Genomic DNA, 25653 nt, shown 5'->3' with positions numbered 1-25653 from the left:
ACTAAAACTTAGCTTTTTTAATAATTATTCCAAGTGCCCTCCATATTTAATCAGGAGTTGCATATAGGTAGGAGATTATAATGCAAATAGCTTTTAAACGTGTAAAGAGAGGGAAATGTAAAAACTGTAGAATCTTTTATGAAACACACTATTGTTTAAAAAAAGTGAAAAATCTGAATTTAATATTTTTTTTCACAATAGTGATTTTTAATTATATAAACATTTCTGAACTTCTTGTATCCTTAGAAGCAAAATAGATTTTAAAATAGGAAAGGTATATGATTGATATAGCATTATTTTGGTGAAAGACAAACAATTTACATGAAGTAATTTGCTTACACTTACTGTTTCAGTAAGGTTACAACAAATTAAATTCAGCAAAATTTATTAAAAATTAAGATTTAATGCAAAATTTTCTAATAAGGTCAAATTTCTAGAAGTGAAATGTGCAGAAATTAATGTTTTAATCTTACATGAGATTAGTACAAACTGTTTCTTTAGGCCCAATCTGCAAAGCGATTGGAAAAAAACTATAAACGGAAGGGGAAAAAAACATGACTTTTCTATAATGCTGAAAAGGTATTAAACAGTTCCTTCATTATCTATATTTTTTTTTCCAAAATCATGTGTAATAACAAAAAGGACTTTTTAATAGCCCTCTTAAGAAATCTGACTATTGCAAAATCAAACACATGCGACTTCATACTAATTAAAAGTTAATTCCATTGAAATCAAACTCCCTAATTAACCACTTTAATTATAATTTATAATAGGATCAATTATTTAAAAAATATTTTTGACAGTTTAAAATTAAAGTAAACTGGAAGACAAGTTGGGGAATTCAAAAACTGCATTATTTTTGTTTTGCACAAACCAGACAATCACATGGAGATTTTTCTTCTTATTAAAAAGATAACATATGATGAAAATTGGGACTGTTAAATGAGTTACCAAAATCTTTGAATGCCATTAAAAAAAAACTCAACTAAATGAGTTTGTCAAGGGCAGTGGAACCACTTGCTTTAACTTTTATTTTCTTAAGAAAGAAAAAATTTAATTAAAATTAAAGCTTTTTTTTTAAAAAAAAAAAATAGTATTTAACAAAAAATCAACATTTAAATAAGAAAAATTTGCTACATTTTTTGTTAATTCTTAATAAATCTGTTTAACAAAGACAATTTAATGAGTGTATTGTAGGTTTTAAAATTTTTTAATAAATAGGGTACTTAAAATGCTTTAAAAAAGCTAGAACACAAAAAAAATATGTTTTAATTATCAATTTGTTTCTAAAGAACATTGAAACACTTGTTTTAAATAGGTTTAATAGGTTCTTCATTGTGCAACATAGGATTTAAAAAAATATCACAACGAAGGTATTTAAAAAAAGTTTATTTTTTTTTACAAAAAAACTACATTAAAATGATTCTAACAAAAAATTAAACAAAAACAAAAAAAAAAAAAAAAAAACCACAGAAGGAAAATCACCACGAGGAAAAATTAAAATAATCATTCCCAAGAAACATTTGCAGCAATGTCAAAAAAGTTCTGTTATAAGATGAAGGCTTTTAAAGATTTTGGCAATAGATCTAAATCCAAAATTTTCAGATTCTTCTTAAGTATGTAGTTGATATTAACGGTTTAGGGCAGTTAATTTAATCAACATTTTGTCCTCTGTGCCCAGATAAAATATCAACAAAACTGGAAATTGTTCGGCCAAAAAAGTGATTGATGTAATACTCAATAATAGTTCCATGAGTTAACTAACCTATTATAGAGGGCAATTTGCAAAAAGATTTTTTTTCAAAGAAATTAAAATTCTTAAAATTGTAGATTTCTTTTATAGGGAGAACAACTTAATATTTTAAAATAGTTTTTCCTTCAAACCACCCTTGACATTTATGCAAATTTGATTGTTAAAAACTATTTTAATTTGATCAAAAGATAATTTTTAATTATTTTTTTCGACTAAATAATTCTAATGATTAAGTTCTTTTTCAAAGTAATTTTGCTGTTTAATTTTGCAATAAATAAATACAATAACAGTTCAACTAAATAATTTTCAGTAGAAACTAAGTTATTTCTGAAATAACATAGTCTGAGTAATACTAGGAGTTAAGGATGTTTGAAGGTTTAGGGGATTTGTAGAAGTTTTAAAAAATATGCTCACGTTTAATTAACATTTCTAATAAGGTAATGAAACAAAATAATGTTATTTATAACAAATAAAGTACGAGATAAAATGATAATTAAAACACTTATTTAGTTAAAACATTTATCTTAGCACAATATTTTGATTTTTTAAAACACACGACAAATTTCAGATTTGAATTCATAAATGCTGGTGTTCCTTAACACCGCTGAGAGACAGTAAGCAACTGCAGACTTGGACGAAAAATGGCTGTCATAAATATGCATGTGTGTTGCCACTCTTCCAAATATTGCTATTCTGATATTTAACACAACAAATTTCACTTTGAATTTGAGAGGTTTCCCTGCATGACACATATAGCATGTAGCTAATAGAAAACTGCCTTAGTTCGTAATACAGGGTGATTATAACTAAAATATTGCCATTATGATACTTAACACAGCAAATTTCGCTTTGAATTGGAGAGGTCTCCCTGCATGACACATAATATAGCATGTAGCCAATTGAAAACTACCTTAGTTCGTAATACAGGGTGGTTATAACAAAAATATTGCCATTTCGATATTTAACACAGCAAATTTCGCTTTGAATTTGAGAGGTTTCCCTGCATGACACATATAGCATGTAGCTAATAGAAAACTGCCTTAGTCCGTAATACAGGGTGGTTACAACTAAAATATTGCCATTATGATATTTAACACAGCAAATTTCGCTTTGAATTTGAGAGGTTTCCCCGCATGACGCACATTATACCATGTAGCCAAAAGAAAACTACCTTAGTTGGTAACACAGGGTGGTTATAACTAAAATATTGCCATTCTGAGATTTAACACAGCAAATTTCGCTTTGAATTTGAGAGGTTTCCCTGCATGACACATATACCATGTAGCCAATAGAAAACTACCTTAGTTTGTAATACAGGGTGGTTATAACTAAAATATTGCCATTCTGATATTTAACACAATAAATTTCGCTTTGAATTTGAGAGGTTTCCCTGCATGACATATATTATACCATGCAGCCAATAGAAAACTACTTTAGTTCGTAATACAGGGTGGTTACAACTAAACAGCACACAAGCATTTGTTTTAATTGATATATTATAAAACATGTTACAATTCTTTAAAATATAAAAATTATTTTGAAACAGTTTTTATGATTAAAAACATATAAAATCAATAGCTTAGAAAAAAAAAATTAAAACAGAAAAGATAAGTTTCCTTTGTTTTTTGTAACTTAACTTCCTTGCTTCAAAAATGTGCTTATAGATTTTCCTTTCTGATGTGGAAAACATGAACCACAAAACTCATTATTAGTTTATATATAACAATCCTGTACTACAAAAGCATTAGCAATCTCTTTTATATTATTCTTTTACAAAAAATACTATATTTCAGATTTGTATGAACAATATTATAAAGCATAGAACATTAACTTTCAATAGAAAATTATTCAAATTACTTTACATGGTAATTTAACAGAAGCACGAAAGTAGTCACTCACTCAAGATAAATTAATTTATAAATAATCACAACACTTTCAAACGTTATTTTACAGTTTATAGCACCAGTAGATAAATTAGATAATTTTAAGTAGTGTCCCAATTTAAAAATGGCTTAACTATTTTGATTTGCTAAGTGATATTTTAAAAAATGGCAAAATTTAGATTTAAAAATACAGGTTTCAGAATTTTATGCAAAACTTAACAATAAGCAAGCAATAAAAGACTGCCACAATCTTTGGTTTCAAGTTGGGACATACTTTTACAATTATGTTTGAAATACAATTTATCATTCAAATTACTCATATGAATGTGTGTAGCACCATACCTTTTCATGAAATTGGTTCACAACAGTAATACACTTTCCTTTATTGACTGTACTCTAAAATGCACACACACACTCTTTATAACTGCCCGTTCTTTGAATACATTGATGTATCACAGTACGCCTCTGGGCGCATTTATAATCAACAGAATTCATAAAGTTTACAGGACAGTGAAATTATAAAAAGAAAAAATGACTTATGACAGGTAAGGGACCAAGGCCGGTTTAACAAAAGTAAACCTTTCAACAACAGAACTGTATAACTTTGAGGCACTGTGAACATTTTAGCCTATCAAAACACAAGATGAAACAAAGGTTGTTTACCTTTGTTGAACACAGGAAGAGCAATTTTGCTGTTGATGATCTTCCTGACCGGGAAGATTATCACAACTAGAGGCTTATGAAAGACTTACGATACCCTCAGATACCATTATGTTGTTGTCTATTTATAGTATTTACATCCCACTGGTTCATTACATCACTATATGGAGGAGGTGGCTCATTATTATCATATTTGCTATCATTTTGTGTACATTCATACGTCCTATTTGAGATCCCACTGGCACCCAAGTTTACAGCAGCAGGCGGTAACCAAATTTGAGAAGTAATATTAGGGTTAGGTACAGAACACTTTAACCGGGCAGATTTTACACTTTGGGCATCACTAGAACTCACACTGTGTGATCGTGCAACAAAAACATCAGCTAAGGTTAATGAAGGTTTTTGACCAACAGAATTTGAACGAAATGGTGGAATTGTATTACCATCTGGAACAGTGCGGTTAGGAGGAGGCCTAATAAAACTACGAGTTATTTCAGCATGTTGATCAGGGTTATGCAACTTAAGCAGTTTTGAATCACAATGAGGACCTTCCTCACCATCAGGCAAAGCAATTGAATGAGGCAGATTTAAGGCTAAATCAGTCTGAATAGAATGAAGCCTGACAAGCTGATCTTGATGAGCTCCGCTTTCCAGTCTTTGTCTTTCTTGAACAGTAGCAGGAGAATACATCACCTATTAGAATAACAAAAAAATATAGAATAAAAGAAAAGTATTCATATTGTAAAAAAAAAATTAATTGCATTAGTAATTCTAATATTAAGTAATTCTAAGCACAGTTTGCTCAACAAAATAAAACTTAGTCAGTCAAATAACCAAAGAAGGCTAGATAATACAATAAAATGAAATCTAGAACTATATCTCTCTGAACTGAAACTACAGCACATACTTTTTAAAAAAATTATGAATACAGACTTTTCTCACATTTTGTCATAAGGAGATAAGAATGGCTAATGCTCCAATGAGCTGTTGTCAATAATTTGCTAGTATCAGAATTGAAATTTGCTTTAAGAAAACATATTGCTAGAAAGTAAAAATAAAATAAAAAATAACATTTATTATTTAACTTATTCCTTTATTTTGTTGATAACATCAAGGATAAAGAAAAGCGTTTGAAGCAGGGTTTGTTGATTTAAATCAGCTTGATTTAAATCAAATGATTTTTTTTAAAAAATCATTGATTTAAATCAACTGATTCTTCTTATATATATATTGATTTAAAAAGTTAAAAATCAGTGTTTTAAATTATTGATACTTTTATTATTTCTTTTCTTAGTTTTAAAATTTATTTTAAATAAATTGTAGCATTAATTTTAAAATTTATTATTGCTGCATTAATTAATTTTAGCTAATGAAATTACTTTCTTTCTTGGTATGTGTTAAATTCCAACACATTTGAAGTTGCATTTTTAAAAATCTTTTGATTCTTGAGATTGAAAGGACAGATTAAAGTAAACATTTAAGTATTTTTTTTCTCATAATATGTTTACAGTATCTTTGACATTATCAGATTTTCTATTAAGAAATTTTGCGAAAAAAAAGTTCGGTAATTGAAACTTTGTTTTAATAGTTAAAGTATCCTTTAAATTCTCGATTTCATCTACTCTTTAAATTTCAGTCATGCATTTGTTTCAAAATGGTTGCAATGCATTCAAAGCTATGTATTATAATGAAAAATTGTTTTAGGTAGTTAGAGCTTCTAAATATTCTTATAATATAGTTTTAATATTAATTTAATTTTGATTGAACATTTATAATGTTTTTTCAGTCAAAAATCAAAGTTCTTACAGTGCATTTGAATAAAATTTTAAAAAATCCGATTTAAATAAAAAAATCTATTTAAATCAAAAAATCACGAAGCCCCATTTAACATACTATGGGTGCATTAAATCATACAGCTTGAATAATTTTAACAAATAAAAAAAAATTGTGTAAAAAAAATAAACAATTAAAGTATGCCTAAAATATACATTAAAATAAATTTAAAATAAATTTTGGAATGTATAAATAAAAAATACATTTTCAAACAATTTTGAGTATGATGAAAACATCAACTTGCTCAAAATAAATGTCTGTCACAATTTAACTTTCATTCATGTGGCTAGGAAAGATTCCATTGATTCATTTGACTTTTAAAATTTATATTGTAAATGGATTTTTTTGAAGTCCTTTACATTTAAAGACTGGCAATCAAAAACAATTGTACTGCAGGGATTTCTTAGAAAGTTGTAACTACTTTTCTTAATCTAGGAGCCAAGTCATTATTTTACATAAAACTTATTTTAATATTGTATGAAGTATTTTAATTTGTTACACTGAAATTGTTACTAAATGAAAAATCCCAAGAAACTTAAGCAAAAAGATAAGATCTTAATTGGCTTCTAAAAAATATGAAGATAGTAATAAAAGTCTACAGGTTTTAAAGTAAAGTTTTTTTGAGCTTTCAAAACTTCACGTCGCGAGTCAATCAGTTTTGAGAATGGGTGCTTGCTTTTGAGGGCTTGAACAGGGTTCATGCTCTACTTTAGAAATAAAATTCAAGTACTTTTCAAGGACTTTTAAAGACTTATTATAAAATTCTCAAGGACTAAAATTTTACATTTTAAAATAAAATGTTTTGATGATAATAGTTAGTTGACGATAAATTTTAGACGATAATAGCAGTACTGAAAAATAAGACTTCCATTGCTCTTTTGATTTCGGAAAGTGATCTAAGTATAAAAAAAGCAAGGGTGATTGGCATCAAGTCAAGAATAAAATTCATGCTTCATAAAAACGTCAGATTTGAATTTTGCACAAGGCCTATTTTAAGCTGGGTATACAACCTCTGAATAAGCAAAAATTCGGGCAGGACGGGGGGATGTTCTATATAATACAGTGATATCAATTAGATATTTAAAAACAACTCTGCTGGGAGATTTTTATTTAATATTTAAAGTGGCAGAAGCATTTAGACAGTGAAATTTAAATTGTTCTTAAATATAATTTAGAAATTTTGACCACTTTTCTATTAAAGAAAATTTATCAATTATTGGATGTTGCGGCTTAATTATCATTTTAAATTTATTAAGGGTCAACCATTTTAAATTTAATCAGTTGCCAACTTTCACCTCAATATCTTCTGATAGATTCTTACTAACAATTTTGGTCACTTTGACTGTTTTAATTAACCACTCATACTTGAATAATTTTTTTTTCAGTAGCATCGATCATACGTACTTGACATGGTCACATGAACACGAATCGTAACGAGTAGTTTTCATATCGAGTATAAATACGAAAATCGATGTTTGATATTACAACATCGATGTTTGATATTGCAACATCGAAGTTTGATATTGCAACATCGATGTTTGATATTGCAACATCGATGTTTGATATTGCAACATCGATGTTTGATATTGCAAAATGCGTGAATACGAATCGCGACATTGGATTTTAAACTTGCGGAAAAACTAGTCGCGATATTGGGGTTCTAAAACGCTTAAGTACAAATCGCGATATTAGATTTTTAATTGCTTCAATGGGAATTGCAAGTACAATTTTTTAATCACACGAAAACGAATCGCAACACATGGCTTTTAAATCGGATTAATACGAAGATCGTTATTAAAATTGTCTGAATAAGAATCGAGATTTTGTCAGAATCTGGCGCAGTTCCCAATATTTAAAATTCCTAAAATCAGCCAAACATTCATAAAATCAAACAGTACGTGTCATCATCTGAAAGGCGGGAAAGTCATTCTCTCACACTTGCGTGCGTCCAAAAGTTAAACACAAAAATGCTGGAAATAGGGCTGTTTTCCTGAGTTTTTGATACTTTTCAAGGTCATTTTGAATTTTTCAAGGATTTAATATCATTTTCAAGTACTTCTAGGGGCCCTTGAAAATCAAAATGAAATTCAAGTACTTTTCAAGGTTTTTTCAAGGCCGCGGGAACCCTGCTTGAAACATGTAGACTTTTATTACCATTTCAGACCTGCCAACTTCAGAAATTCAAAATGCCCGAGACTTTTGGTGATCATGATATAGCGCAATAAGCAAAATAATTTTTCAAAGTTTATTTTGACAAGTAAGAACAGAATTAAAGATAAATTTTTGATATGTGGCTGAATATTCTCTCATTGGTCATATTGCTGCAAAGAATGGTTAAAACCACCAATATGCTAACAACATGCTATTAATTTAAATTTTTTATCAATTTTTAAATTTTTTATCAAATTTTTTTTAATTTTTTATTTTGACAAGTAAGAACAGAATTAAAGATAAATTTTTGATATGTGGCTGAATATTCTCTCATTGGTCATATTGCTGCAAAGAATGGTTAATACCAACAATATGCTAACAACATGCTATTAATTTAAATTTTTTATCAATCCCATTAACAACAAAAAAGGAAAAATTCACAAACTAGCTCTTATTCTCAGCTTTTTGGTGTGAATTAAGACTTTACTCTCGAGGAAATCATCCACGCAAGCCTTGTTAAAAACAGTGTTATACCTAAATTTTAGGTGATTCAAACATTTAATTTTTTTTTTAAAAAAAAAGAAAGGGTTTCTAAAAAGGAATTAAGATAAACTAAACACATTCAATCTTCAAAGCATGTGTTAGACCTCCAATTCAAAGCTATTTCTACAAAAAAAAAAAGCCTGATGAAATACTTTGTTGGTCTGAGATTTGATACAAGAGCTTGAGAGATAGCAGATATGCCATCTTCATATTTTTGTAGCAAGTAATTTGTGCGCTCAGAAATAGGCATCCATTCTCAAGATTTGCCAGACGTGAATAAGGATAAAGTGATTTGAAAACCAAAACTACGAACAGCGTAGTAGCCAAGAGTGAAACAGAAAATGAAAAAAAAAATGAATACCTTGCCAGAGAAACCTTGACTACATCGGACAAACCAGACGCTTTCAAATGCAACGAAAAAGAACAAAATCGCCTATTATTACAATCATATTTTTCTGAAGGAAATAAAGTTTTAACCAAATACTGGGTAAAATTTGGGTTTTTCTCACTATTTTGACAGAATCTTATGCAAGTGGAAGTAAAAATCTGTATTTTAGTATTCGTGCTATTTTTAAAGAAGTAAGAAAACTGTAGCCGAAATATTGTAATTATATAATTATCGTAAACTTGAAGATTTTGAAACTAATGATTTTGTACCAAAATATTTAGTTATTGTAACTGAATATTGTATTAAATAAAAATATAATAAAATACATTTTATCTTCTTAGTTTTGCTGCCACCATTTCAGTTTCTTAAGGACTTCAAGAACCTTACTAACTCTGTTTAAAAAGGAGAAAATTGTATCAGATATATGTATGTAGTAATGCTAGCAAAGTTTTACATCGTGCAAGTCAAAAAGAGAAGTTCAAAATTGGAAATAATGTAAGCTCTTACATTTAACGAGGTAGAAAATATGTATATAAATCTTAATCTAAAAAAGATTTTTAAAACCATCATTTATAATTACTTAAACTATTTAATTTTATAACCGTCGTTGAACAGCCAACCCAATTTTTTGGGATTACGACTACTTATGTTCAACTCCGTAGCCTCGTAATTTTTAATCATCTCCAGAGGTCAATTGAACTCCTGGATCAAGTATTGAGAGAAATTTGTCCTTGTGGAGGACTTTTTGATAGAACTAACCCGCATTTGCGTTACATGGAGAGGAAAACTACGAAAACCCACGGTTAGCCTGAGGGCAAGGGGGGTATTTTTGCCATCAGCGGATATTTATCACCAAAATTCTTTTAAATAAATTTCTTCAAAAAATATGGAGATATTTGAGAATATACGGGTAAACAGGAGACAATCATAATATACAGGAGATTTCATTAAAATTCAGGAGACTTGGCAGGCATGATACAATATTCTTAAATGTATATATACAGATTTCAATGTTTTTAAAATGCCACGTAGCAATCACAAATTTCTTCAGTTATAGAAAAAAGAAACATCGCAAATTATATAAAACCTTGTGATGTGCATCATAATTACGTATTCTCTCTATTTTTTCTGGGGTTTTTTCCCCCTGCCTAGAAGACTTGATATCATAGCAGTAAAAATGATTAGCCATACAAGTTTGTAGATTATAATATATATTTGTTTTACAAAATCTTTTTTAGTATGAAATTTTCATATAAATTTCATAAAACATAAAAAAAACACAATGTCATAAAAGTTCATGCACTAGTTTTAAAATCTTGAAAAATCATACATAATTAAATAATTTATTAATTGATTCAAATTATATTTTCAACAAAGATTAAAAAGAAAACAATCTTTGCTCTTTAGTCAGAAATCAGCCTAAAATATGTGCTACCTAGAAATTAATACATTTTCCTATAAAAGACTATTAATAAATAATAGTGTTTCATTATTTATTAATAAAATTATTAAAAGGTTTTCCAAATTAACACAAAACATTGAATAAAAAAGCTTTACACTTTTAATTCAATCTTTGTATTGTCACAACTTGGTTGTTTAGCAACAGAGAAACACTGGGTATTGCTTCTTTTGCCAATCACAGTTTATAGTTACGGCAAAATACAGATTAAGCTCCCACTTAAAGTTTGACAAAAATCACCATGATAAATGGTGAAGGAAAAATGGACTTTTTTTAAAAATTAGCATGTTTAAAAAAGCGGACGCGTTATTCGATTGTATTAAGTACAAAGCAAATTAAAAGTAAAACTAAATAATTTAAATAAGTAAATTATATTTTAAAAGTTTACCTTTCACCTTTATTTTCTTTTCAAATTATTAAAGTTGCATCGTCAAAAACAATTAGTGAAAACGTAAAACTTTTAGAAAAGAAATAGATATGTAAATTTCAGTAAAGAAATATATACGAAGAACAAAAGATTTAATTTAAATATATATCAAAAATTTTAATATACATTAAATAACAACCATTTTAAATCAGAATCCGAAAAGTCTTCAAATGATGTGCCTGAAATTGCGTGAATATGAATTGCAAAGTTAGATTTTAAAATTGTGAAATAAATATCGTGTGAATATGAATAGCAATGTTTGATTTTGAAATGGCATAAATATAAATCGCAAATTTTGATTTCAAGATGGTGGAATACCAATTGTGATAGGAATTTTAAAGACACGTGAAGATGAAATGAGATATTGAATTTTAAAGACCTGTGAATACAAATCACATTTGATGTTTAAATAGATTTAAATCGAGTGAATACGAATCGAGATGTCTAACATTTAAATCGCGTCAACCAATGTTTGATATTAAAAATTTGTAATCGCAATATTAAAATTTTAAATCAAGTAAATACGAATCACAATGTGTGATTATTTAACCGTATAAAAATGAATCACAGTGTTTGATTTTAAAATCACTCGATTTTGAATCTAGATAGTTGTTTTTTTTTAAATCGTAAGGACACTCCAGGAATTTTAAAAAAGCATCTACAAAATTTAAGAACTTCACATGTGTACACGTGCAGGACATGCACCTATATTATCTAATTCTGGATGGGGCTTATTTGGTTTTAATGCAGGTCAATATTTTGTATGAAATCATGGACAAAGGCGTAATCAAATCTGGGAGCTTGTTCAGTATTTTACAGTATCTTAAATTGCTCCACTTGCTGTGGCAATATTGTTTGGCCTTCTTTTGGGACTATCACTAAATATAAATAGTCTCGTAAGTTATAATTATAATATAACGGAGATTTTACTAACCAACCCAATTTTGGGTTCATGACCACTGGTGTTCATCTTGTTATTTTGAACCCAATCCAGAAGACAAGGGAACTCCTGGATCAAGAATTGGGAGAAACTTTCCTCTGTGGAGGACTTTTTGATGGAACTAACCCGCAGGAGTTACATGGAGAGGAAAACCACGAAAATCTATCACAGTTAGCCTGACAACAAGGGGACTCTAACCCGTGATCTGTCTACCACTGAGGATATTTCACGCCAGTACTATAGTCGATGCAAGCCGGATGCGGATTGCGCATGGACTAGTTATCACTGGGAATCGAACCTGGGTTTACCTCAATGGAAGGCGAACGCTCTATCCCCAGAGCCATCACAGTGAGACTTAAATAATTAACACTCAACATACTTCAGTACTGGAATTAACACCACCTGTATTTTAGCCATCAGTGAACATTTTATCTCCAATTTTTTATTTTTCATTTTCTTTGTCTTTTTGATTTCTTCAACAAATACAGAGAAATTTGAGAATATAGAGACAAACAAGAGATAGTCGTAAAATACGCCAGTACTGTAGTACTCAATAATACGCCAACTGACGTCCCTTGTAAAATACGCCAGTACTCAGAGAAATTTGAGAATATAGAGACAAACAAGAGATAGTCGTAAAATACAGGAGTCGTCGTTAAAAAACAAGAGACTTGGCAGGTATGTATTAGGCAGCACTAATTAATATACTTGAAGTGTCCCCCTAAATCCAATAGCACTGACATTTAATACATGGAAATTCGATCATAAGAATAAAAGTTATTCAGAGTTTTTTTTTTTTTTTAGCACCATGCCTGATTGGACCAGATAATTTTGAAAGAGTTATAACCCCTCAGTTCCTAAAAAAACAAAACATGAAAACTCTTTCAACCAATTCAGTTGGTTCCCTGTATATCAACATTCTTAAAAAAAAAGAGGACAATGTTACACAGAGAACCTTAACTTACTGCAGATAATAGATTTTGGTGCTTTTCATCACTTATTTACTGACAAATAAAAAGTTTAATATCTATGGTCGCGAATGCACTTTAAAAATGTTATTTTTAAAACAGACTGTTTCAATTAAAAAAGCAATAAATATTAAGCATTTCATTAATCAGGCTTTTAAATGATTATATTAAAATAAATGAAATAAAAATAAAATAATAATTCTTTTTAATAAATGCAAGTAAAAAAAATTCCTACTTGTCTTTTATAGTTATCACTAAGAAATGATGGATGATCAGTTACTCAGTACAACAGTAATGCTAAAATTCTGGGTACTCAATGCTACCTCTCATTTTCTGCCGACACTGGCTTCAAGCATTGGATCAGCAATCTAGATACTTAAGAGCAGTGGAGGTGCCCCACAGATTGAAAACCCCAGATTTAGTTAATTGTGTTCAAGGTGTATTCTTTAATTATTGAGTTTTCCAGACACATGAAAATTTGTTGAATAGACCAAAGGTCATTCAGAGATACTGTGCATGCAAACAATATTAAAATAAGCAACATACTGAAGTATTAACAGGTGTTGTGTACTGCTGCTGAGGCTGCCTAGTTGTCTGTAGTTGTCTGTTTCGCTGGTCACTCCAAGATCTTGCTCCCATCTTGTAATGACTAAGGACACATGTAATAAGTCCTACGGCGAATAATATGGTTATCACAATAAGAAGGATCTGTACAGCAGACACTAAAAAAGAGATCAAATAACAACTTAGCAAAGTAACCTTTAAATATAAAAGACAAAAAGAGCACGGTGTAACAAAGATTTAAGAAAAGAAAAAAAATCATGGCTCCAAAAAATATTTGTTCTATGATATGGGAAAAGAATTTTACAATAGCAATGGAATTTGCAAACTATCAATTAAATGTTAATAAACATTTAAACATATATCTAATGCTTATCTTTTTAACTTTGAAACAAGTTTAAGAAGAAGAAAAAAAATCATTTATTTATTAACAAATTTGTTTAATAGTTCCTCAGAAATAACTTATCTTTCTTGAACCTGATTTAAAGTTATTTAATTAATATTTTTTGGAAAACACAGAGACGCAGTTTCAAAGTAAAACAAAAAGTGGAGGATTATAATTTTTAAAAGTTTAAGTTGGTGTTTATTTTTAGATACTTTCATCAGAGATATTCAAAATCCTTGAATCAATAGAGTCACGTACTCAAAATATTAAAAGGAAACTATCAATGATTTAGGTTCTTCGCCAAGTATAAAAATCACACAAATTACTTTTATTTATTTATTAAATTATATAAAACAAGTTATAAATTACAAGAATGTGATAGATCATTTGCCCCATTCTAATACATTTGAATGAACAATGTAAAAAAAAAATGTAAATAGGAGTTGGGAATATATTGCAAGGTTATATTGAATCAAAACAGTTTGAGACGAATAAATGCTTCAATATCATAATAATAGTTCATTTCTATAGTAGGGGAAAGGGGTGCACGTTTCAACAGTTTTTACTGAAGAATTATTTGGGAAGTTTTATTGCTGTCAAAATCTAAGTTCTAATTTTTATTTACTAAATTGATATTTCAGGTAACCTCTCAATTTTTTCCAAAGGTCTAAGCCAAAGACAAAATACTTAATTTTACATATTTAGCGAACCATGTATTTTGTTGAAATCTACCCCTCCTGGGGGGCAGTTTTCAACGGGTGGTGGGGCACATTTCAACAATCGAAGAGAACGTAACAAGATCATACATTTTGGAATATTAACTTTATTCATATAATAATAAAAGTAATGAAGGAACTTATTGGATTAATTTAGGTTCTTTCTACATTATTTTGTCTTTAATAAAATCGAAGTTTATGGAGAATGTCATGAAAAATATAGCTCGAACTGTTCCGCCGCTTAAACTTGGTTGAGGCAGTTTCATTTTGATGTCATTTCTTTCTATGCTACTAATATCCTCTTTTTCTGGAATATAAAATTTCCAAGAATCTTCATAAAATTTACTTTACAGCTGTCTTCTATCTCTTCAATTTTTCCTACAAATAGAACTTTTTTTTTCTTTCCACAAAACTCAACTAGGACAAAGTCATTAACTTCTATTATTGTATCATCAGTTATCTCAAAATCCATCGGTTCTTCAATATCTGTAGTGGAAGGCATCAAAAAATCTTCACATTCTGATTCAGAGTGTAAAGAAATGTCATCTGCACATCAGAAGATTCAACAAATAATAATTTTTTTGATGGTTTTAACTTGAGCTTAATTTCATTTGAGATTGATTTCCCCTTCTTTTCCAATCTTCGAATAGTTTCTTCTTGAATGCGGTTTTTCTCAAGTGTTTCAGTCAATATTTTGAACTTTCCCTTTTTTCTACCTCTTTTTTTAGCCATGGTAATAGATTTAGGGTAAGGTCTCACATCTACAGGTGTTATTAACCTAGGCTAATTAGGTTTTCTTTCAGTTGACCTTGTTTGTGTACAAAAATTCCTTCTTCTAGTTCTTTTACTAGTACTTGGGAGACTATTTTACACCTTTCTTCAACAATTTGATCCACACAAAGAATTTCACTAAAATTAATAGAAGCTTATGAAACTGTAACAGAAAAAGGTTCAAAGTCTTCATCAGTAAAAATGGAATGTGAAAAGGGTCAGATTCCAGTTTTTTGGAAACCTGCAGTGATGTTTCGTATGTTAAAATATATGCAGTATTTGCTATTGCAGCCAAGTTATGTATGCTAATGGTCTTACCTGGATTCAATAACATCCAATCATTTTTTGCTACTCTCAATTTAATTTGAATGGTCCTATGACTCCAACATCCATAGGCTGCTGACAAGAAGAATGCGGAGGAAGGGGAACTAGCACAATACCATTATCCTTAGCAAACAGCACAGCATCCAGTGTACTGTGGCTTTCATGATTATCCATCACCAAAAGTATTTTATTTTCTGTTGAACATCATGTTTGCTTTTAATATGCTTCAGAACTTTGAGAAAAAAAAGTCCAGTCATGTATCCACTTTTAGGACTGTTGACTAAACTTGGTCCCTGGTGGTGCCCCAAATAACATAGTCATGGAACCTTGCCCTCGGAAAAACAAATACAGGAGGAACAGTGTTTTCTAAAGCATTGCATGCACATGGTAATCATGCTTGCTCGCTCTCCAGCAAATACCTGCCCCACCCGACGAGCTCCTAGCTTGGCAGAGCTGGAACAACTGTTAAAACTCCAGTTTCATCCAAGTTATATATTTGATCAACTGTAAAATGACCCGAAGTAAGAGCTCTCTCATAATTGTTGAAAAATTCTTCAACATTTTCCTTATTAAAAGCTGTAGCTCTTGCGAAACTGGTGTTTTACGGTTTTCTTAAAGTAAGCTGTGAGTGCTTCATAGAACCTTTAACCCAGTCAATTCCAGACGTTTTATTTTTGTCCCAGCTACTTGGAATTTCGGAGTTTGCATAATTATATCTTTGCATAATTATAGGCAAGTTGTAGAACTTATCCGTAAGTTAGACCATAATTAAGAATTGAACATGCAATTATGTATTCACAAAGCAGGATTTCTTGCTGGACGTCAAAAACTTACTGGATTGTGTATTTAGAACAGTAGCATTTTGTGTTAGTTGTACATTTTTGGTTTCTCCAACCAAACAATTATTTGACTTTCTTTTTTTTTTTTTTTAAACTATAAAATAAAGCTGAAAAGTCCATTCCAAATAAGTCTGCAGCTGCTCTTAAAGATTTAACTGACAGCTTCCATTGCTTTTTCAATGTTTTCTTCACTAACTTCTGGTTTAGTGCAGGTTTTTTTATTAAATGTTTGCATAAGAAGGTAACCATAAGAAGGTAAAATAACAGGATTCAGTATTTTATTAAATATAATGTTACATCTTAAACTTTTCAATTTTCTTAGAATTAAATTACTTTTATTCTAAATCAAATTTTCTTGAATATTTTTATAAAATTTTAAAATAATTATTTTATTGAATCTTTTGATGAATTCCTTGTTAATAAATTCTATTTTCAACAACAATGCAACTAACTGAATCTTGATTTTAAAGTTTTAAAAAAATTTCATATAACTGAAAATTTTTTTACAAACATGTTTCCTTGAACACATTTAATTTTTTTTCAAAAAGTTTAGAATAATGCCTTACAGAAAAAGTTGAGTATCTTAAATGTAACAACCGTAATTAATGGGCTTTTTGCAGAGTAATGACTTCTGTAAGATTACTTAACAAAAAAATAATAAGCCCAGGGCACCTTTCAACACTGTTGAAATTTGCCCCCTAAGCTCTGTTGAAATCTGCCCCTGGTACAGACATTTTGGTTAAAGTATTATCAACCACTTTAGAAAAAGACTTTTTACTAATAAATAATACAGTTAGAAGCAGAATTAAATAAACTAGTAGATGAATAAATATCACTTCCCTTATTAAAAGATTACTGGTAGATAAACAGTTTTAAAATCATAACTGACTTTTTACTTTTGGAATGTTAAAACATGTTCCACAGAGTAACACAACAGTGGTAAAAATAAAGTGCTTAAAACTAAATGTCAACAGTTATGCATAATTAAAGCCTATTGTCTGTCATATTGGCCAATCATTAAGCAATATTAGAAGGCAGAAATTCTAGTTGTTGAAAGGTGTCCCATGTTGAAATGTACCCCCCTATCCCCTATTATATAATAAAGTTAAGATTTAGTGAAGGAAGTAATTAAGGCTTATTGTGAATGTGTATAAAAAAGGGGGACAGATATTTTTATAATGGATTAACAGATATTTTGCCATTTATTAAATCAGCAAATAAATAATTAAAAAAAAGGCTAACTAAATAACACTACAATAGAAGGATCAAAGATCTTTAATAAAAAGTTTTTGTTATGCTACAAGAAACAAAGATTAAAGCAAATCAATGTGATAGATTGATAAATTTAATTTTAAAATTAGGCTGGGAATGTCTATATCACACCTGATAAGATGTTCTTGCTTATGCTTTTTCTTCCATCGAAAAGAATTTGATAGTTGATAATTGTTCCTTACTTTAAGGACAGCTTAGGATTGGATATACTGATTTTTCAACAAAAAAAAAATTATGAAAATTGTGAGAAACTTTTTTATCACTCCAAAACTCATAAGTTGTAGCCAGTGAACACAAAAAGTTCACTTTTATAACTAAATTTGCTGATCGTTTTCTTTTGAGGTTATGTACTCATTTCTAAGAAAATTTTCATCTTTTTTTATTGTACATATGAAGCAAAATGGAAACACTTATGGTTAAAAGACAACATGCCACTTTTCATTAAAAATTAAAACCACTTTTTTTTTTTTTTAAGTATAAAAAAAATAGTTCATTGTCAACATTTTCTTCTGAGAAAAAGGTTAAAACATTTGACCAATTTTATTTAGTTTTTGGAAAAAGAAAACACACTGAGTACATCAACAAAAAGCTGAAGAAATCAAAAGTGACCAATGAAATTTTTTACTTTCAAATTAAGTTAATTTACAAAACAATATTAAATAAATTTATATAAATGTTATAAATTTCAATCCCATTGCAAATTTGAGTATTTGGTTAAAAATTTGCAAAAAAAAAAAAATAAATGCCTGTTAATAAATAAAAGAAACTAATGTTTATATCTACTTTTTCCACTGAATAAGCTAATAAAAAAAATGCTAATAAAAATACAACAAACAAAATAACTAATACACAAAATTACGAGGATAAAATTAAAAAAAGTGATAGTCTACTGGTTAAAAAGAGAAATGGTTTAAGTCAGGGTTGGCAATTCATCCGGAAGAAACCCATATCTTCCAAGACACTGAATATAACTGTTCAACATTATTGCATGCTTTTGTCGACAGTATTTTGTAAATATAATTTCTTTAATCTGACCATAATTTATAGTATTTAAGTTGCTTAAAAGTTTTCTAAAACCTTTTTTTTTTTTAAATACATTCCTGAAAAAATAAATTTGAGTGTTCTCAAAAATTACAAAGATGCAATATTTAATAAAATTAGAACTATTCAATAAATTAAACATGCAGTTTTATATTATAATAATAATAAAAGCAGGCAATTTTCCAAGTGTCTCCTAGGCAGTTTTTTCCACATTGGAAAAATTTTGCTAACACTGTTGGAACTTATCATGCTTTCCCTGTGGCAGAATTTTTTCTGACTTTCTGCGACAAACCTAATTAGAACCAATATCTTTCTGCAAGATATTTTTATCGTTATAAATGTATGTGTAATGAATTTATAATAATAGATGAAATTCGTGTTTATAAAATAAGTCTACATGCATAGAATAAAACTGTAATTTCATAATATAAGTTTAAATTTCTTAATAAGTTTAAATTGTTTAAGTATAAATTTGTATAATCTTCGATAATAACGAAAAGTTATAAATGTATAGATCTGCTGACAAAAATGCTTACTAGAGCATAAATAAAGATTACCCAGAACCTGTAATAAGATAGAACTTATAGAAATAGCTAAGAATGGACAATAAGATTAAATTTATAAAACAAGATAACTGAATTTGAAGTATCAGTTTAAAACAGTATGATTTAATGTTTCACTATAGTAGTTATATCAGGTACAGAAACAAATCAGGTGAAAAAATTAATATTGAAGTTGAGTAATCAAAATAATAAAATAGTATTGACTATAACCGAATTCTAAAAGCAAAAAAATTAAAGCAATGTTTGTTTCAATTTTTTCTACATCTAATTAATTTTACCTAATTAATTAGATTCGATTAATATTGTACTGACTTATTGAAAGATTTTTGTTTTTAAAAAAAGGAGGTAAATAAAACTTTTTTCGTGATCAGATTAAGTTCAGAACGAAAAAAATACACAGCGCTTGTGATTTCGCACTGTATTGTGTAAATATATAGCACTGATTCCACACGAAGTATGCAGAAGCAGTTTCCGACTCAATATGCTCAAGTCTATTCAACATCTCGAAACGAAATAGTCTTTATCAGTACTGAAACATCGGTATTAGAGCCATACTCGTTGGATGCGATTTTTTGCGCATGCGTATAAAATGCTCTGTTCTCATAAAAAAACACAAAGCAAATTACTGAGCCAGCGATAGAGGCCGAAGTTGGCAAATTTCCAAAAATAGCTTAATAAAGGGGAAAAAAATTCTCCCCTTTTTATCCAGTAACTGTTTGTGTTGGAGATTAACGGAGAATAAAGAGCGCTTTCTCCTTCCGCGGTAAATCACGATTTAAATCATGATTAAAATCAAATGTTTTTTTAAAAAAATCATTGATTTAAATCAACTAATTTATATATATATATTATATTGATTTTAAAAGTTAAAAAACAGTGCTTTAAATGATACTTTTATTATTTTCTTTTCTTAGTTTTAAAATTTATTTTAAATAAATTGCTGCAATAATTAATTTTAGTTAACGAAATTACTTTCTTTCTTGGTGTGTGTTAAACACATTTGAAATTACACATTTAAAAATCTTTTGAGTCTTAACATTGAAAGTACAGATTAAAGTAAATATTTAATGCTGTCTTAATATAGACTTGCATAGCTGTGGAAAGTAAATAAACATGATTTTTTTTTCAAAAAGAAAAAAAGGCAAATTTTAATTAAAATTATACCTTTTGATTAAAAAAGCATGGAATTCAAATCTACATTACAGTTTATTGATGGAAATTTCTATGTTTCTAAAGCGCGAGGTAATATTAAAAAGAAATTACCTTAATATGCAAAAATAGAAAGAAAAAAAAAAGAAGCTGAGTTCAGATATTTTTTCCTGATATAGTGTCATTCTTCCCTTACAAAGTCTATTTGAAGCAGTAGGGTTTATTAACTGGTATTTTTTCTTTTTCTTATAATATGTTTACAGTATCTTTGAAATTATCAGATTTTCTTTTGTGAAAAAAATTACAATGAGTACATAGATTTTTTTTAAATGTTTTTTAGCTTAACTTATGTATTTTGATATAGGATTAAAATGAATATTTTAACATAAAAATTTATAGATTGAATATTTATTTTTTGATGAATGACAACATTTATAAACACAATCTGTTACATTTATTTTGCCATTTTATAAATCATGAGGGAAAAAAAAGAGATCACAATTTTAAATTTAAATTATGGTGGGCTAATTGAAACTTTGTGTTACTAGTTAAAGTAGTATTCTTTAAATTATCTATTTTATCTTGTCTTTTAATTTCAATCATGCCCTTGTATCAAAATGGTCGCTATGCATTATAATGAAAAAAATATGTGATGAAATATTAATTGGAGTTTTTTTTTCCTTTTTTTAATTGAAGAAATATTGATAACTTTATAATAAATAGTAATTTTTATTCAAAAATATTTTCAAAAATAAATTTAATTTCTTTTGTAATTCTTTAAATTTAACATAAATGTGTGAATAAAACAACCAAACTAGAAGCAGATATCAATTTTTTTATATCAATTGAACCACAAACTAGTGCAGTCAAACCTTTATCTTTTGTTTTCCTCATATGTATAGTCTTGCTTTAATGGTTCCATCACAAATGATGTTCTTATAATGTTAATAATATCAGTTTAGATCCGTTAATAATATCTGTTTTAAAAAAGCAGATTCCAGCATCCAACGTTTAGAAATTCTACAGATACATTAGAAAAAATGGTTTTGAGAAGAAAAATATAAACTCCTGATGTTAATGATGAATTGTCATGTTTTATGTTCGTACATCAACTGATGAAAAATTTAGATTTGTGGTGGTTGGTTGAAGAGCTGAAGAAGTGCCACATTATGCAGATGAAGACTGAGAAATGAAAGCACAAGCAGTGTCAACATTTGTGGAACTCCTCAAAGCCTTTGAAACTATAAGGAACTTTGACTCCCACAAACTCACAGAAAATGAACAGCAATCTACTGCAAATGTCGAAAACTTATTTATTGCATTAAGATAAAAGAATAAGTGTGAACCAAAATTTCGAAATATTTAATTTAAAACTTATTAATTTTGATACATATTCAAAGCCATTATTTGATATTTTATGTTGACCTGCATCAGACTTTTTCTCGCTTCTATTATTTTCAATTAATGGTCCATGAGAAACGATTAACCAAAGTTCTATTGTATCAACAAAAAAAAATTTTACTGTATCAAAGAATATACTCAAGGAAAGACTAGCTTTCATATACAAAGTAAACTTATCCCCTTAAAGTTGGCACAGGCCTAGAGTATAAAGGAAAAAGCAACATTAAGGGACAGAACAGCAGAATATTGCCTTAAAACGATTTTGCACCAAACTCAACTGGGTAAAGAATGATGAGGAATGTTTCTTTTAATTTACAGTAGGTCTATTACTTCATTTTTACACTATTAAAAGTTATTAAGCATGTAAAGTTATTAGTTACGTGCTATTAATTATTTTTTTGAGAAATAATTTACATCATCTATGTTGATTATATCTGCTAGCCCATTTTGAGATAGAATTAAAGAATTACCAATTAACAGCTGATCCAATTGAAGTAACTCTTGACTGACACTTTACTATTCACGTGCATGCGCTGGATCTTAGTACACATGTTGCTCTCCCTGAAAGTTGTTTTTCTAGTATAGCATCGCGTATTAAGCAGTTCCCTATGTTAGTTACATATTCAGTGAATGCCTTTTTGTATTCTTTCCCCTTAAGGCCAGTTTTTTTTACCAAAATTTGTTAGTAGGTTCCTTAAATTTGAGTTAACTTTTTAATAGATAATTCATAAAGCATATTATATTGCAGGTTTCTTCTGCAAGCATGCATATATTTAATGCAATTTTTTTTATGGCAAACAATTTCATGAATTGTTATTCTTTTAATTTGTTAAATCTTTAAAGTTAATTTTTTTTTTTTTTAAATGATTTTGTGTAGAAGTCAAATATTTTTAAGACAGACTTTGCATTTTAACACAAAATATTTTCCAACACTACACTGAGAGTATTTAGTATTTTTTGTAACTTTTCTTTTAAGTTCAAATAAATTATATATTTAGAAATTGAGAATTTAATTGGATTAAAAAAGGGATCAAATTTTTATGGAGTGACGGTAAAATGAAATTCGAATCACTTCAATGAATATTTGAAAATTTAAGATTTATAGTCTCATTGTAAAATCAAAAATTAATTCAAATTTTATCTTGGATATGATTAAATATTTCCAAATTAGAATTTTTTCAAATTTTGCAAACAAAACAGTATTTATGAAACGTAAGGTGCCTAAACAGGGATAAATATCCAAATAACGAATTTTATTTTTTAAAGCCTTAAATATTGCTATAAAGCTATAAAAAATTTATAAATATGTTTATTAAATGAGAAGAATATTTTTTTTTCTGGAAATGCTATGGAGACTTTCGTTGAGAAATTTATAATCACCAATATAAACTATTAAATTCTCACTAAACACTAACAATAACTAAAAGTGGTGAATTTTTTTTTTTTTTTTTAAGAATTTGAAATGAAAGCGTAATTTAAAACCAGTTTGAAATTTGGATATTTTCCATTTTTTCAAATGAGCAAAAGTCACACACATTCAAAATAAGATATTCTAATTCACAAGTTGAGTGTCACTTCAGTCATAGGTTGATACTGAATTTTTCTTTTTTCTTTTTAGAGGAGATAGTCTCCGTTGACTAATGAAAATTTATTTAAAAATAATTTAATTTTCATTTATTACAAATCAAATTTTGATTTATTTTAATCTGTTAGTCTTATACTTTGTATTGCTATGCTGCAATTTGAGTGCTTCTAGGCAGCGAATTCCAGTTTTTCCTTCACAAAAGGGAAAAAAAAAAAAAAAAAAAACAGAGGTCATGAAAGAAACTAAAATTAACCATTAAAATTATTTCACAATAATTAATAAATGAATAGTGCAAATGTAAAACAAATAAAATTTAATATAGTACCAAAAGTAAAAAATTTTTGCATTTTGTTTCAAATAACTAGTATTCACATATTTTAATTTTACACAGAATTTTAAAATCTATAAAAATTCTTAAAATAATTTATTTTAATCTATGTTGTACTTATTTGCCTAAATAATTGCACTTGTATCTTAATAAATATGCACACTTATATCTGGATGTATTATGTTTGCTTATATTATTTTCAGTTTATTCATTGAATATTCTGTTTAATGACAGATCTGAAAAATAAAAATATATTACGTTAAAATGTATTACTTAGTTGAAATTTTTTCATTTGGTAAAATTTTAATTGCTACTTTCTAAGGCCATGACTAAACCGAGATGTAAGGATGTATTTTTTAATAATTTAACGTGCTTCTAATTAATTTTCTTGTTTTACTTAAGTAATCTTTCTGATTAATTTAAGACGATAATAAAAGAACTAGCTTATCGCCTTAAATTAAGTTAGTAAAAATATTGTAAAGGTATCAAAATGTGAAAAAAAATATTTACATACAATCTACTCTTTAATACCACTCTCCATTAGTGCGACCCTTCCAATATGACCGCTACATGAAGCCTCATCTGCTATTCACTTGATGCAATGTTATTCTAACACATTTAGGCACATACATTCGACAATGTTCATTCCAATATAGCAACTGAAATTTTGCTTCATTTTTTTTTTTTTTTAATTCTCAGAAAATCACTCCAAACACAAGCCTTTTAAAAAGAACCTTTTTTAAAGGAAATTTTTAACCTTTTAAAAAGAAACATTTTTTCATCAAGTCAGTAGCAAAAGTTTCAAGAAAACTATTCAAACCACTATTTCAGTCTATGCTACAGCTCAATAAACATGAAACATCTTGATTTCTCTATGAATGAAAAAAGTGACAGGACATCCTATTCTAAACCTATGAGGTCCTGGACATAATCTATGGTCAGAAGAATTGTGAAATATGGATTACTTATTATCGAAGTGCATATTTTAAGGTCATTTCAAAATCAGTTTCCTGTATAATCATAGCCTTTCCAAAAAATTTTTTAAAGGGTTCAATATATTCATCAATCACTCTTTTTTGCTTGAAAAATTTATTTATTCCTTTTGTGAAGTGTTGCAAGAAGGTTTACTTTGGAGTTCAGCATATGGCATTATTCATATTCTTTTTTATTCTAATTTTGATCATTCTCTGGACACAATGTTATTTAGCAAAACCAGAGTAATGTTAGATGCCTAGAGCAAAAATGAAAAAATTTAAAGGGAGAGGATAGAAGAATAGCACAAATTGCTAAATTATTCAAAATCCCTAAAAGACATTTGTTTACATTAACTAAAAATGGTAGGTAGAAAAACAAAGTGTTTACTTCCATGATATTTTTGTGAAGATGTCATGTAACAGAAAAGCACTGATAGACTGGCTGAAGTTTATGCAGAATATTAAAAGAAATAGTTTAAAAAAAACTTAAATGCATTTTTAACCTTTAACGTAAAATAATACTTTTACTATATTGACATTAAAAAACACTATTAGTGAATTTCATAGTTCTATTTAAAGTGCAGCATGTTTTTGCAAAAATAAGTCCAATATTTATGATATACAAGTAAATATTAGCACTAAATTCATGTAGTCATGATTGCAGACATATTTTCATGATATAGTGACCTCACGATATAACATCCGTTTTTGTGTGGGACATAGGGGTCATTATATTGGG

General features: G+C 28.3%; 1 protein-coding gene across 2 annotated transcripts in view; it reads right to left on the bottom strand.

The window, feature by feature from the left end:
- Nucleotides 1–1372: 1372 nt before the first annotated feature.
- LOC107448397 (uncharacterized) overlaps nucleotides 1373–25653 on the bottom strand; it is a 39747-nt gene continuing 15466 nt past the window's right edge. For both annotated transcript variants that reach the window (XM_016063570.4, XM_016063569.5), the window contains exons 2-3: nucleotides 13552–13727; nucleotides 1373–4989 (exon numbers count right to left, since the gene is read on the bottom strand). In XM_016063570.4, coding sequence (XP_015919056.1) covers nucleotides 4396–4989; nucleotides 13552–13727 — 770 coding nt within the window. In that variant the 3' untranslated portion in view covers nucleotides 1373–4395. The remainder of the gene's footprint in view (nucleotides 4990–13551; nucleotides 13728–25653) is intronic.

Source organism: Parasteatoda tepidariorum, chromosome 11, assembly GCF_982258835.1.
Source record: "Parasteatoda tepidariorum strain Cologne lab strain chromosome 11, Ptep-v5.0, whole genome shotgun sequence".
NCBI classification, from domain to species: Eukaryota; Metazoa; Arthropoda; class Arachnida; order Araneae; family Theridiidae; genus Parasteatoda; species Parasteatoda tepidariorum.
Note: the sequence above shows the minus strand (reverse complement) of the source record. Positions and strands in the feature narration are given on the sequence as shown.